A 16,435-nucleotide genomic window follows, 5' to 3' on the forward strand; every position below is an offset into this window, starting at 1 on the left:
AGTTTTCCTAGTTTCTCTTTCAGAGAATTTGTCACTGATGTACACAGCCACATCAATGTTTATTGCAGCACAATTTATAATAGCTAAATTGTGGAACCAATCTAGACGCCCTTCAGTAAATAAATGGATAGGGAAAATGTGGTATATATACACAATGGAATACTACTCAGCATTAAAAAAGAATAGAATCATGGCATTTGCAGGTAAATGGATGGAGTTGGAGAATATTATGCTAAGTGAAGTAAGCCAATCCCCAAAACTCAAATGATGAATATTTTCTCTGATATGTGGATGCTGATCCATAATGGGGATAGGAGAGGGGAGCATAGGAGGAATGGAAGAACTTTAGATAGGCAAAGAGAAAGGAGGGGACATGGGAGTAATAAAGACACTGGAATGAGATGGACATCATTACCCCAAGTACATGTATGAAGACACGAATGGTGTGACTCTACTTTGTGTAGAACCAGAGACATGAAAAATTGTGCTCAATATGTATAATATGAGTTGAAATGCATTCTGTTTTCATGTATAACAAGTTAGAATAAATAAATAAATTTCTAAAAATATCTGTGTGAAGGCATTAGAAAGCTACTAAGATACTGAAGACTTCAGACACCAAGATCCACTGTAAGCCCAGCAGCTCAGGAAACTAAGGCAGGAGGATCACAAGTTTGAGGTCAGCCTCAGCAACTTAGTAAGGCCCTAAGCAACTCAGCAAGACCCTTTCTCAAAATAAAAAATAAGAAGCGGGATGTGGCCTACTGGTTAAGTGTTCCTGGGTTCAATTCCCCATGAGAGAGAGAGAGAGAGAGAGAGAGAGAGAGAGAGAGAGAGAGAGAGACTGAGACTATTTAAGGCAGAGAGATAGAGATAAGGCTGATATTTGCCACCACTATTCTCTAAGGGCATTTGTCAATTCTCAATTGATGCTTGAGATGCTGAAAACTATGTAGAACTTCGAAAAGTCTTGTGGGCTTAATGGACAAAAATCTATCCTGTGTGCCCGCCAAAAACAAAAGCAAATTCTCTCTGGAAGAAGACAGAATTATCCAAAGTCTCTGTATTTGTTTTTTCTTCCTCATCCTCTTCCTCCTCCTCCTCCTTCCCTTCTTCTTTTTTATTTTCTTTTCCTCAGTACAGGGACAGAACCCAAAGGTGCTTTACCACTGAGCTATATTCTCAGTCCTTTTGATTTTTTGAGATAGGGGCTTGTTAAATTACCAAGCCTGTCTTTGAACCTGTGACCCTTCTGCCTCAGCCTCCTGAAAAGCTGGGATTATAGATGTGTACCACTCTGCCTGGCCTTCTCTGTTTTTATATACAATAGCCAGCACTCAATGTAATTTAATGTATTTACTGATATGGTCAGCTCAACAAATACCTTGTACTATTCATTTTCTATTTGTCCCTATTAATCCATGTTGCCCCCCTTGCTTTTTTTCTTTCTTGTATTCTTTAGGGATTGATTATTATTTTTTTTTTAAATTCCGTATTTCTGGGCTGGGGTTGTGGCTCAGATGTAGAGCACGCACCTAGCGCGGGAAACACTGGGTTCGATCCTCAGCGCCACATAAAGTAAAATAAAGACATTGTGTCTGCCTATAAGTAAAAAATTTCATATTTTTCCTCCAATGGCTTGAAAAAGTTTAACCAGTAAAATAGATGAGACTTTATCTAATCAATCAGAGGTGGGGTTAGGATGGGAAGAGAACACAAATATACAAAATTTTATACCTCTTGGTATAAATTTAACACATTAAATTACTGAGTTTACAGGGACACTTATCTCCTACCAGAACACTTAATTACATTTTCTGTAACACTCTCTCTCTCTCTCTCTCTCTCTCTATCTATCTATATATCTCCAAGAGGTATAAAAATTTGTATATTTGTGTTCTCTTCCTACCCCAAACCCACCTCTGATTGATTAGATAAAATTTTTTCAAACCATTGGAGGAGAAATAGGAGGCTTATCTCCATTTGACCAAAACCCAAAAATCAGTTGTCAGGAGATATAATCATTAGATGTATTATACATGGACTTTAAATATTTGTTATTGATATGTTTTAAAACTTAAATTAAAAATTGGGGACTTTTGGGCTGGGGTTGTAGCTCAGTGGTTGAGCACTTGCCTAGCATGTGTGAGGTACTGGGTTCAATACTCAACACCACACGTAAATAAATAAAACAAAGGTATTGTGTCCATCTATGACTAAAAAAAAAAAAAAAGTTGGAGGGGGCTGAGAATATAGCTCTGTTGGCACAGTGTTTCTCTCACAAGAACAAGGTCCTGGGTTGAATCTTTCACACTGCCAAAAAAAAAAAAGAGAGAGAGAGAGAGAGAGAGTTGGAAATGTTAAAAATAAAATGAAAATTTTACAAAAGAAGAACACAATAACTGAAATTAAGAATAAAGTAGATGAATTTAATAGATGATTAGATATGACTGAAGAAAGATTAATAAAATGAAAAAAAATCTCTAGAGGAAAATGTGAAAAAGGGTTTATATATAACACAATGAAAATATCTACATATGTACTTATTACTGGTGTTCTAGAAGGAAAGAAGAGGAAAATATGAGGCTGAAGAATATTTGAAGAGTTAATAACCAAACAATTTTCCAAATTAAAAAAAAAAAAAAAAGGGAGAAGGGCTAGGGATGTTGCTCAGTGGTATCGTGCCTGGTGCCTGCCTAGCATGCATGAGGTCCTGAGTTCAATCCCTAGTAGGAAAAAAAAAAAAAAGGAAGACGCATCTGGAAACACCATAGGAAATGCACCAAGACCCAAAAATAATGCACAAAGCTTAAACACAACCAGACATGTTGACACACTCCTGTAATCCCAGCCATTTGGGAGGCTGAAGCAGGAGGATTTCAAGTTCCAGACTAGTCTCAGCAATTTACTGAGGCCTAAACACCCTAAACAACTTGGCAAGAACCTGTCTCAAATTGAAAAATAAAAATGACTGGGGATGTGGCTCAGTGGTTAAGCTACTCTAGGTTAAATTCTCAGTACCCCCCCAAATATATATGTGTGTGTGTGTATATGTGTATGTATGTATGTGTATATATATATGTGTGTGTGTGTATGTGAATGAACATGTGTATATTATTTACATATCTATATATCCAAGAGGTATAAAAATTTGTATATTTGTGTTCTCTTCCCACCCCAAAACCACCTCTGATTGATTAGATAAATTTTTTTCAAGCCATTGGAGGAGAAATAGGGAATTAAAAAAAATCAATCCAAAAAGAATACAAGAAAAAAGGGGAGACATGGATTCATAGGGACAAATAGAAAATGAATATTACAAGGTAGTTATTGAGCTGACCATATCAGTAAAAGACATTAAATTTAGGAAATGAATCAAATATTGGAATTTTTAAAAAATAAAGATTTCAACTGGATTGAAAATCCCCAAACTCATTTATATACTGTTTATAAGGAAGACACTTGAACTATAAGGACACAGGAAGGGAGAAAGTAAATACAATAAGATAAAGAAATACAACAGACAAACACTGACCAAACCATCCTGTAGCTACACAAATAGACAAAGAGGAAGTTTTAGAGATAAGGAAAGACATTCATGATAATGAATGTTTCAATCTATGAGGAGGACACAAAAATTCCAAATCTGTGTGTACTTAATAACCAATTTTGAAAATTATATCAAGTAAAAATTGGCAGAACTAGTAAAGGGAGGAAGAAACAAAGAGATAATTATAGTGCACAATTTTTAAATGTACAAAAAACTTGTTTTCATATACTTCCTATGAATGATTTGATAAACTTTCTATAAAACAGTTTATCAATATCAATTAAAAGATTTAAAGTTATCCATGGGCTGGGGATGTGGCTCAACTGGTAGCGCGCTCGCCTGGCATGTGTGCGGCCCGGGTTCGATCCTCAGCACCACATACAACAAAGATGTTGTGTCCGCCGAAAACTAAAAAATAAATAATAAAATTCTCTTTCTCTCTCTCTCTTAAAAAAAAAAAAAAAAAGATGTTGTGTCTGCCGAAAATGAAAAAATAAATATTAAAATTCTCTTTCTCTAAAAATAAAATAAAATAAAATAAAATAAATTTTAAAAAGATATGTGTCCACCTAAAACTAAAAAAAAATACTAATAAAAATATTTTTTTAAAAATAAAAAAGTTATTCATACTCAATAAGTAAGTCTATTTCTACAATGTTCAAAATGATCTATTACAACTAAAAATTAAAAGCAATTTAGAAATCAAATAAGTAGGAAATCTAAACGAATTATGGCACAAAAAAGCAATATGAAGATTCCTCAAAAAACAGATGAAAACACCACATGACCCAACTATCACACTCCTTGGTATTTTCCCAAAAGATCTAAAATTGACATACTACAGTGATACAGTCATGTCAATGTTTTTAGTAGCACAATGCACAATAGCTAAATTAGGAAATCAATCCAGATGCCTGTCAATAGATGAATGGATTAGGAAATTGTGATATAATGATGGAATGCTTTGAAATCATTTTTTAATATTTATTTTTTAGTTGTAGTTGGACACATACCATTATTTTATTTATTTATTTTTATGTGGTGCTGAGGATCAAACCCAGGACCTCGAACATGCTAGGTGAATGCTCTACTGCTGAGCTACAACCTAAGCCCAGTGAAATCATTTTTAAAATTATGGTTTGAAGCCTATTTAGTGATGCAGGAATATGTTTATAAAATAAAGGTAAGTGAACAAAAGCAAAGTACAAAAATACATATTCAGCATGAATCTTGTTCTGCACAACAAAGTAACAAATAGCAAAAATGCATATAAAACTTATTCTTTAAAAAATGCCATCAAATTAAAAAGCTTCTGTACACCTAAAGAAGCTTTTAAGAGCCTGAAAAGAGGCTACAGAATGGACAAAAATCTTGGCTACCTACTTTTATGGAAGGGGATTATTATCCAGAATATACAAAGAACTCAATAAATTTAACTTCAAAAAATAAACAACCCAATCAACAATGGGCAAAAGAGCTAAACAGAAACTTCTCAAAGAAGAAACACAAATGGCCAACAAATATATGAAAAAATGTGCAATATCTCTAGCAATCAGGGAAATGTGAATCAAAGCTACAAGAAGATTCCATCTTACTGCAGTCAGAATGGCAAGGATCAAGAATATGAACAACAGGGCTGGGGAAACAGCTCAGTTAGTAGAGTGCTTGCCTCACATGCACAAGGTCCTGGGTTCAAGCCCCAGCACCACACACACACAAAAAAAGAATACGAACATCAACAAATGCTTGCAAGGTTGTGGGGGGAAAAGATACACTTGTACACTGCTGCTGGGGCTACACTCCTACAACAACTCTGGAAAGCAATATGAAGATTCCTCAAAAAATGGATGAAAACACCACATGACCCAACTATCACACTCCTTGGTATTTTCCCAAAAGATCTAAAATTGACATACTACAGTGATATAGTCATGTCAATGTTTTTAGTAGCACAATGCATAATAGCTAAATTAGGAAATCAATCCAGATGCCTATCAATAGATGACTGGATTAAGAAATTGTGATATATAATATAGGTATACACACACACACACACACAATGGTGTTCTACTCAGTCATAAAAGAATGAAATTTGGCATTTGCTGGTAAATGGATGGAGATGGAGAATATTATGTTAAGTGAAATTAGCCAAATTCAGAAACTCAAAGGTCAAAAGCTTTCTCTCATATGTGGAAGCAAGAGTAAAATAAGGGAAAGGGGGAGAGAAGGATAGAATAACATAAAGAACCAATCAAATACAAATAAATAGATGAGTGAAATAATGTCTAATAGAGGAAGGAGAATGGGAGAGGGGAGGGAAGACAGGAGGGAAAAGGTGGGATCATGAACTGAAATCGATTTCCAAGCATCTATGAATTTGTAGGGATGAACCCTACTACTATAACTATAACTATAAAGTTCTAATAAAAAATATCTATCCTAAAAGAGATATTCTAAAAGATTAAAAAGTAGTTATTTTTTAAATATTTTTTAGTTGTAGTTGACACAATACCTTTATTTTATTTTATTTATTTATATGCGGTGCTGAGGATCGCACCCAGGGCCTCGCATGTGCTAGGCAGCACTCTACTGCTGAGCCACAACCGAAGCCCAGAAAGGTAGTTACTTTTTAATATGATAGATATTATTTCACTTGCTCTTTTCCTTACTTATATTTTGTTTAATAGAATAAATGGGTATAAATTTTATATTTCAAAAAATTATAACTTGGGGCTGGGGTTGTGGCTCACAGTAGAGCACTCGCCTAGCACATGTGAGGCCCTGGTTTGATTCTCAGCGTCACATAAAAATAAATAAATAAAGGTATTGTGTCCAGTTACAACTGAAAAATAAATATTTTTTTAAAATTATAACTTAAAATATAACATTATAATGATCAAAATTACTGCCCTAAGGCAATTATGAAAAATGTATATTTATTTCCATGAGTCAGAGCAAGGTATCTCTGAGTCTGTTTCCTAAGAGATGATAGGATAGTCGAAGCACACTAACATTCTTAAATGACTGCTCTCTTAAGAATAACTAAAACTTGGGCTGGGGATGTGGCTCAAGCGGTAGCGAGCTCGCCTGGCATGCTTGCGGCCCGGGTTCGATCCTCCAGCACCACATACAAACAAAGATGTTGTGTCCGCCAATAACTAATAAATAAATAAATATTTAAAAAAAAGATAAACCTTGAACAGGTTTGTTTTTAAAAACAAAATAAATAACTAAAACTTAACACCTCTGAATAAATTAAGAGGGTAAAGAACATTAATGATGGGAAAATCCAATAAAATTAACATCTATATTCCACTTATTCTAGAAATGCTATCAACAGGAATTTATAGTTAATTGCCTTTCTCTATTGTTAGGTTGTTGTTGTTGTTGTTTTTGGTACCAGGGATTGAACTCAGGGACACTGGATCATTGAGTCACATCCCAAGCCCATTTTGAGAGAGAGAGAGAGAGAGAGAGAGAGAGAGAGAGAGAGAGAGAGGGAATTTTTTAATATTTATTTTTCAGTTCTTGGCAGACACAACATCTTTGTTTGTATGTGGTGCTGAGGATCGAACCTGGGCCACATGCATGCCAGGCGAGCGCACTACTGCTTGAGCCACATCCCCAGCCCCCCAAGCCCATTTTTGTATTTTATTTAGAGACAGGGTCTCACTGAGTTGCTTAGTGCCTGGCTTTTGCTGAGGCTGGCTTTGAACTCATGACCCTCCTGTCTCAGCCTCTCGAGCTGCTGGAATTACAGGCTTGCTCTACCATACCCAACCGCCTTTCTCTATTGTTAACAGAAGAAAATAAGAGGAAAATATTGTTAAAACAAAAACATTTTTGAGCCAAGTATCAGAATCACTGGGTGTTCAGTACATGTCTATAATCCCATCGTCTCAGGAGGCTGAGGCAAGAGGATTGTGAGTTCAAAGCCAGCCTCAGCAAAAACAAGGCACTAAGTAACTCAGTGAGATCCTCTCTCTAAATAAAATACAAAATAGGGCTGGGGATGTAGCTCAGTGGTTGAGTGCCCCTGAGTTTAATCCCTGATACCAAAAAAGAAAATTGAAATGAAAACATAAATACCTTGTGGGCCAAATGGAAGAGCAGGCGATTTTGGAGTCGACTTTTAGGAGCTGAAAAAAAAGATCCAAGTTGCTTGTTAAAAAATTCAAGAGTCTATGGCACTTAATCCCTTTTAAAAAAATAAAATGATTCTCAGATGAATTTCCCTAAATCCTTATCTATCTGATCTTGAGATGTGTGTACTGTAATGAATATTGAGTCCGATCTCCACCTGGAGTAATAACAGCAACATCAAGAACAAGAGAAATGTTCTAAGAGTCTGCTCTTGCCCACCACTTGTTCTGATTCTATTATGTTGTCCAAGAGCACAGCAGCCCATTTTGGTATTGTTCATATATTGAACCAAACAATGTTAGCAGACAATTGTGGTCATCTCTGTATGCGCATGAATCCACTCGCATTCAGTTTTTCAACCCAGTATTCTTTTTCAATTCCTTTTTGAAATCTTCTTTTCCACAATTATATGTCGTATTTTCCTAATAGCCCAGACTTTTATCTCTTGGGTCCTCTACCATAGTGATGTACCACACTTAAACAGGCAGCCAAACAAAGGTTAACATCTTTCTTTTTTTTTTTTTTTTTTTTAAAGAGAGAGTGAGAGAGAGGGGGACAGAGAGAGAGAGAGAATTTTAATATTTATTTATTTTTCTTAGTTCTCGGCGGACACAACATCTTCGTTTGTATGTGGTGCTGAGGATAGAACCCGGGCCGCACGCTCGCTAGGCGAGCGCGCTACCGCTTGAGCCACATCCCCAGCCCCAAGGTTAACATCTTTCAAGTTCCAAATATCCTTTGTGCTCTTAGGAATTTTCCTATTCTGAGGGGCACTCAACCACTGAGCCACATCCCCAGCCTTATTTCCTATTTTGTATTTTATTTAGAGACAGGGTCTCACTGAGTTGCTTAGTACCTCACTGTTACTGAGGCTGGCTTTGAACTCTCAATCCTCCTGCCTCAGACTCCCAAGCTGCTGGGATTACATGCATGCTCCACTGCACCCAGCTAATTCTTCATCCCTTTTACAAAAAAAAAAAAAAAAAAAATTCACACTTTAAAGCATATAAATATATGTGTGTGTGTGTTTTGAAATAGAAATAGCTACCTTGATCACTTTTTATGTGTATAACACTCTTTTAAGCACAAAGTCTAGAAACATAACAGCAAACATCTTAAAGGACCTTATGATTAAATTAGGAAAAAATACACTAATACATATAAAACACTTGAGTACAAATCAAGAAAGGCTTCAAGTTGGGTATGGTGGCACATGCCTTGGAAGGCTGAAGCAGGATGATTGCAAGTTCAAAGTCAGCCTCAGCAACTTAGGAAGACCTTGTCTCATAAAAAAGGTAAAAAGAGGGCTGAGGATGTGGCTCAAGCGGTAGCGCGCTTGCCTGGCATGCGCACGGCGCTGGGTTCGATCCTCAGCACCACATAAAAATAAAATAAAGATGTGGTGTCCACCGAAAACTAAAAAATAAATATTAAAAATTTCTCTCTTTTTCTCTCTCTCTTTTAAAAACAAACAAAAAAAAAAGGTAAAAAGAGCTATGGATATAGCTCAGCAGTAAAGTACCCCAAAGCTGGTAAATCCCATATATATATATATATACAAAGGCTTCAAGTTCCACATTTCAATGAAGATTAATATTAATATGTACACACACACACACATGCCCCTGTCTTCATGTCTTTGTATATGTGTGTGTATGAATTCCTCCCTGGAATGTATTCATCCCTAACAAATTTCCTAACAAACATTCCCTTACCTACCACTTCTCTAAATTTCCTTGAACTTAATTTGACTTATACTCTAATTATCCTTATTCCTTTCCCCAATAATTCTGCTTCTCCTTACTCTTGTTTACAAATTTGAATGCAATCCTCCTGAGATGACTATCATGACTACAATGGAAAGTATCGGGATTCCTCAAGCTAAAGTTACTGGGTTTCTCACTCAGAAATTGGGAAAGAAGCTATGAAATCTAAGCCGTAAGAGCCTGAACACCTATATCACAGCATGAATGTCCTACCGTGATGGGACCTAAGAGATACCTTCCCTTTCTTTTCTCTCATCCTCCTGCTTTGGGCTGTAGCTTCTTAGATGCAGGCCGATGGGGGCGGGGTATTAGTGTGAGGGTGGAATTAACTATTCCTTTAAACACAGATCAAATCCAATATATTTTTCCTCCTGTGGTACTGGGGATCAAACCTGGGACTTTCACAGAGCTACACCTCAGCCCTATTGTTTTAAAACAAATTTTGTTAAAATTGTAAGACAGGATCTTGTTAAATTGCTCAGACTAACCTTGAACTTGTGATCCTATGCCTCAGCCTCCCAAGTAGCTGCAATTACAGATGTGCACCACTACACCCAGTTCAGATTCAGTACTTTTTGAAAAATAAATCTACTTTTTAGTTTTCTAATGTAAGTTGGTTCTTGCTTCAATAATCAAAGAATAAAAGAAGCTTTAAAATCTCCAAAATTGGGGCTGGGGTTGGGGCTCAGCAGTAGAGCGCTCGCCTAGCATGTGCAAGTCTCTGGGTTTGATCCTCAGCACCACATAAAAATAAGTAAATAATAAATAATAAGTTATTAAAATCTCCAAAATGACTCTTACTCTGAGTGAAGAGTATCAAATATAAAAAAGAATTAATTTACCTTTAAATCCAGCTGCTTCAGCTTGTTTATACATGCCAAGGAAAAAGTAGGTGCAGGCAAGGTTCACCCAGACTTCAGGATTGCAATTTTCCTCTTTTGTTGCATTTTCATATTCCTGAAATACATGTAAAGTGGTGATCTCATTTTGGCAGTAAAGTAATTGATAGGCCATCCTTCTGTAAGGAAATAAGATTTCTTACTCAGATAGGACAACTTTCCAATTAGAGGATCTTACCAACTCCTCATTCTGTGCCTTAAAAAGTGAGATACTGAAGCTGAAACTCAATCCTCCAGATGCAGGGCTGTTGTGCACTTAAGTCTACACTAGGTTTCCCCTCTCCATGTTTAACACTGATAATGATAACAAATTACAGACATGAAAAATAACAAAAATATTTTATTTTTGCTAACTTAAAAAGACATATAAAAGTTAAATACTGGGCTGGGAATGTAACTTATATATGATACAGCACTTGCCTAGCATGTGTGAGGAACTGGGTTCAATCCTCGGCACCAAATATAAATAAATAAATAAAATAAAGGTATTATGTCCATCTACAACTAAAAATATTTTTTAAAAAACTTAAATACTTAGATTCAATTAACTTAAAATCTGATAGCTTTAATGCACTTTAATTTTATTTCATTCTATTTCATTTTATCTATTTCAGAGGTAAAATGTTTGCTCAGCCTGCATGAGGTTCTGGGTTTGATCCCTGGTACTACCAAATGAAATTTTTTTTTCATTCATTGTATTTATTTCCAGTTTTGGTAATTTTTGTTAATTTGTCTTTATTTTTAAAAAATATTTTTTAGTTGTAGATGGACACAATACCTTTATTTATTTATTTTTAAGTGATGCTGAGGATTAAACTCAGTGCCTCACATGTGCTAGGCAAGTGCTCTACCACCGAGCCACACCCCCAATTCTTAATTTGTCTTTATGTTTAAAAAGGTATTTAGGGGCTGGGATTGTGGCTCAGCAGTAGAGCACTCTCTAGCACAGGTGGGACCAGGGTTGGATCCTCAGCACCACATAAAAATAAAGGCATTGTGTTGTGTCCATCTACACCTAAAAAATAAATATTAAAAAAAAATAGTGGTAAAAAGGTATTTAGCCTCACATGCACAAGGCCCTGGGTTCAATCCCCAGCACCACATACACACACAAAAAAGGCATTTAATTTCTTACCAAGGATCCTTTCTGAGATTCACTTTGTTAACCGCGTTTTCCACATACTCTTTCTTTTTTTTCTCAAACACCTTTGTTTATTTTTGTACTACATTTAGGTTACTTTTTTCCCCTATATCTTTCACAAACAATAACCAGCTTCCATTCTGTCCTTTACATATTTCTTTTTCCTTCAAGAATCTTGTTTCCTTTGTTCTTCAACTTACCTCCTCATTACCTGGCCTTGGATATTTTAATTTCTGTTATGCAGTCTTCAAATTCTTTTTAAAAACTTTTTAAATATACTTTTATTTTATTTATTCATTTTATGTGGTGCTGAGGATCAAACCCAGCGCCCCGCACATGCTAGATGAGCACTCTAACCTGATCTCCAGCCCCAACCCCAGCCTTTTAGGTTACATTTTGAATAAGAATACGTGGGAAATGTTTCAGCAATTTCATTTATAAATAAAAATTGCTTGACATAAGGCATCTATAATTTTATTTAGAACCATATTCCTACGTATTAATCATTGCAGATGGGGTAGGGTTTGCAATGATCAAGAAAAATTATTAACAAAGAAATGATACTTACAATAATAAAAAAATTACATAAATATCATACAATCTTGTTTATTGCCTGAAAATAACCAAGCAAAATAAAAGTGAAATTCTTAACAAGATGCATACTCACACGCTGGAATACATATATAGATTTCTGAATCAATACATTTTATTTATTTATTTTGGGGGGTTTGGTACCAGGAATTGAATAGTGGCCACTGAGCCACATCCCCAGCCTTATTTTGTATTTTATTTAGAGACAGGGTCTCACTGAGTTGCTTAGTGCCTCGCTTTTGCTGAAGCTGGCTTTGAACTCATGATCCTCCTGCCTCAGCCTCCTTGAGCCGCTGGGATTACAGGTGTGTAATATCCTGCCCAGCTTAAATCAATACATTTTTTAAAAAGCCAGTGGGGACCTCTATTAATAAAGAAGTAGGACAGGGGACAGCAGATAGGGTGATTTTGGTTTTCTGTTTTTACTTTGTTTCCCTCCATACTGTTTGAATTTTACCTGAATAGATGTTATTATAATACAAAGTTTAATAATATTTTAAACACATTCCTGTTAGACTGTTTTTTAATTTTACTAACCTCTAAAGCTCTCTTGTAGTCACCCAGGTGAAAAGCACAGTATCCAATCCACAAATTAGTATCCTCTTCTTGTTCTCCAACGTGACGTTTAAACTTCAGGTTTAAAGTTCATTAAAAAAAAAATCATGAAAAACTTTGAACAGTAAATCCTCCATTTTAAAAACTGCTATGTTAAGGGCTAGGGATATAGCTCAGTTGGTAAAGTGTTTGCCTTGCATGCACAAGGCCCTGGTTTTGATCCTCAGCACCAAAAAACAAAAACAAAACAAAACAAAACAAAACAAAAAAAACCCCTGCTATGTTAAGTTACTACTCAATTTTCAGCAAGCTAAGTAGTACATGCAGAACTGTGCATTCATTGTGTCTTTACTTACAATACTCAGCACAGTTACCTTCCAACAGTCTCAGAAATTTGTATCTTCAAATATTTCACACTTGTTTTTCTGTACTCATTGACACCTTACTCCAGAAAGTATGTGAATTATCTAATAATTCTGGATGATATGTATGGAACAAAATAATTGGGTGAAATAGTTAAAGTCAAGAACTAAAGGTCAGAGAGGCTAAGCAAGGAATTCAAGATCACACAGTCTGTATAAGTGGTGACAGGGACTTAAAAGTAGTCTGCCTCCAAAGCCTGTATTCCCAACCTCCATGCTTACTGCATTCAACCTCATTCTTCCACACACAAGCACACACATATTTATTAATAATGCACTGAGGACAAACTGTTAATTCATTCTATTACCCTTGACTTGGGTCATTTACCAAGTCTAAAGGAGCTACAATATACAGAAGACTGGCTTCATTTATGTCCACTATGAACAAATATTTATGAATTACTCAACCAATAAAGGAAAATCCCATTTTGGAGGAATAGACTGAGACTTTGAAAGAGAATTTTTTGGGGGGGCTGGGGATGTGGCTCAAGCGGTAGCGCGCTGGCCTGGTATGCGTGCAGCCTGGGTTCGATCCTCAGCACCACATACAAAGATGTTGTGTCTGCCGAAAACTAAAAAATAAATATTAAAAAAAAATTCTCTCTCTTAAAAAAAAAAAGAGGATGTTTTTGTTTTGTTTTTACTCTACAGTGTGATAAATCAATAGTGAGCCAATACATGTTCATAGAGTATCACCACAGTGGCTCAGTCACCCCAAGAGGAAGACATCTCTTAGATACCTTTTTGTCTAGGATAAGAATTTACTCTTCTCACCAAATGCTATGAATTTTAATATAGTGCCTTAAATCTGGAGGATTTCTTGAAGAATTACCCCTGAATTTGCCTCAGGAATTCCCTGGGGGAATTTTATTTTTTTTGTGTGTGTGTATTTCACTTTATTTTTTTTATTTTTTTTTTTATTATTGGTCGTTCAAAACATTACATAGTTCTTAATACATCATATTACACGGTTTGATTCAAGTGGGTTATGGACTCCCACTTTTACCCCGTATACAGATCCCTGGGGAATTTAAATTCCAAACTCTAATAGTTACCATTCCCCACTCTAATTAGCTACCTGAGAATGTAGGCATAGAGCAGATTACCCCTGCCAATTTAGAGGTCTTAAATTATACAATAAAAAATGTCCTTGCCTTAAAGAAAAGAGAGAAAATAGAATGACAAAAAATAGACTTATACAGTCAATCCACTGATTGATAGAGTTAGCAGGTCCTTCCAAGTCGACCCCCACAAATGCAAAGATGAGTTGCCATTAAAAAAGCTAACCACTGTGCTCACTACCTAAGCACTAGTAAGACAGAGAAGACTGGGAAATAAAAGTAAAGTTAATTAAAACAATTATTATAGATAGATTTGTAGCAATATAGCAAGAGTAATGTTTTGGAGAAATGATTGCAGCACCACACAACCAGACCACCCTGTCCAAACTCTTCATCTTCTGGTGTACTCCTACACTCTCCTCTAGCTTCTCAAAAAACAGTTTCTCCAAAATACAATCTTTGTGGACCATCTACATTAGAAGCACTTAGACTACTTACCTAAAATGCAGATTCCTGAGGACCACTGCAGACCTAAAGAATCAGAATTGCTAATGCAGGAGTTCAGGAAGACAAGCATCTTGGTAACTACTCTAGGTATTTCCAAAACATACTAAAAGGTGAGAATGATTGAGGCTGGGCATGTAGCTCAGTGGTAGAGTTTATGCTGGATTTCTGAATTCTATCTCCAGTAGTGTGTGTGTGCACAAGGGGTGGGGGTCAGCCCTACTGCCATAAAGATTTGAAAGGCTTTTTATATTATCAAAATATGAACATGGTAGAATTGTTCAAATTTGACCAAAATTTTATTACATAATAGAACTAATAATGCCCAGGAGTTAGGATAAACAATGTGAGAAATGAAACTGTATTAAGTGTCACTCCATATTTTTAGGTTGAATCCACTATCTGTGAAAGGAGACACAATCAAAGTGGCCCTTAAGAAAGAAGTTGTTTTTGTTATTGTTGTTTTTAAAGTTCATCTTCAGTCAGGTTTATAGTTAACTTGGAATCTGCAACTTACCAGATTTACTAGGTGTTTCCTTGAAGAAACCCCATAATGCATCCACCTGTTACAACAACATAGCAACCAGCATTCACCTGAACATTCATCTATAGTCTAGTATTTACCAAATCAAGAAGCAATCTTCTTTGGACCTTACCTCCAATAGGGTAATAGCGCCAGTGAAATCTCTTTGTGAAAGTAGCTCCTCTAGTTTTGGAATCTTCCTACCTTTCTTCTTTCTTTTGTCAGAGTGCGGTACTTCCCCGCCTACGGCAGGCTTGGCCCTTGAAAGCATCTGCAAAAGAAACGACGAAGACAACTGAAGGGTCCAATTTCTTTTTTTTTTAATATATATTTATTTTTTAGTATTTGGAGGACACAACATCTTTGTTTGTATGTGGTGCTGAGGATCGAACCTGGGCCGCACGCATGCCAGGCGAGCGTGCTACCGCTTGAGCCACATCCCCAGCCCCTAAAGGGTCCAATTTCGTTTTAAACTGAGTGACAGCTCCACGATTTACAAGTCAAATCCTTAACAAATTTGAAGTCTATTCAAATTCCTTTGGAAGCACTGCATTTTCCTAAGAGGGCCATCACTCTGTACTTGAGCTGAACCCAACAGCTACTCCCAACTTCTTTACCCCTTGAAGACGTTTCCACGCAGCTTTTGTCACCTCGGGCTCCCCTTGCTCTGCTGTCCATCCCGTGTGCAGCTCAGGTGTGGGGAAATGGAGAAGCAGGAGGGAGGAAAGCGTCAAGGCATTTAGGTTTGCATCCCTCCATACCCCCGTGGGAACGCAGAAGGCTGGAGGGATCAGCCTCTGCAGACACACCCGGACGGTACCTCAAAGTGTGCCGGGAGTCTCTAGCCTCCAGCCCCGGACCCCTTTACTATCCAGAGCCACTAACCATCTTGGCGTCGTCCCCGTGAGCCCTCTCTGCAGATAGACAGCAAAGGCCGCGCCTCCGCTGGGCGCTGCATCCACACTGCTCGATCGGTCTCCACGGCAACCCCGCCGGGCGGCTGGTCCCTCTGAGAAAAAAGCTCCTCGGAGAACCAGCGGCCTCCGCTTTTTGGTTCCGAACACTTCCGCCGTGGACAAGTGGACGTTCGTCTCTTGGGAGGAGCGCGACGTTCTTTGTGCTGAGAGCGAGTTTGGCTGTGTCTCTATTTACGAATTTGCTTTAGGAAAAGACTAATTAGAAAGGCATTGATTTTCAAATGCAAGTTCCTTGGGAGATATATTTCCGAGGACCACTTCCGTTTTGGATTTGGGCTCCATAGCAACCCTGGGCTCTGACAC

General features: G+C 36.9%; 1 protein-coding gene across 1 annotated transcript in view; it reads right to left on the reverse strand.

The window, feature by feature from the left end:
* The window catches only part of Ift56 (intraflagellar transport 56), a 66,257-nt gene extending 50,138 nt beyond the window's left edge, over positions 1 to 16,119 (reverse strand). The window contains exons 1-5 of the mRNA XM_077796684.1: positions 16,041 to 16,119; positions 15,289 to 15,426; positions 12,628 to 12,720; positions 10,302 to 10,416; positions 7,640 to 7,689 (exon numbers count right to left, since the gene is read on the reverse strand). Coding sequence (XP_077652810.1) covers positions 7,640 to 7,689; positions 10,302 to 10,416; positions 12,628 to 12,720; positions 15,289 to 15,426; positions 16,041 to 16,043 — 399 coding nt within the window. The 5' untranslated portion in view covers positions 16,044 to 16,119. The remainder of the gene's footprint in view (positions 1 to 7,639; positions 7,690 to 10,301; positions 10,417 to 12,627; positions 12,721 to 15,288; positions 15,427 to 16,040) is intronic.
* Positions 16,120 to 16,435: the final 316 nt, after the last annotated feature.

Source organism: Urocitellus parryii, chromosome 3, assembly GCF_045843805.1.
Source record: "Urocitellus parryii isolate mUroPar1 chromosome 3, mUroPar1.hap1, whole genome shotgun sequence".
Classification (NCBI taxonomy): domain Eukaryota; kingdom Metazoa; phylum Chordata; class Mammalia; order Rodentia; family Sciuridae; genus Urocitellus; species Urocitellus parryii.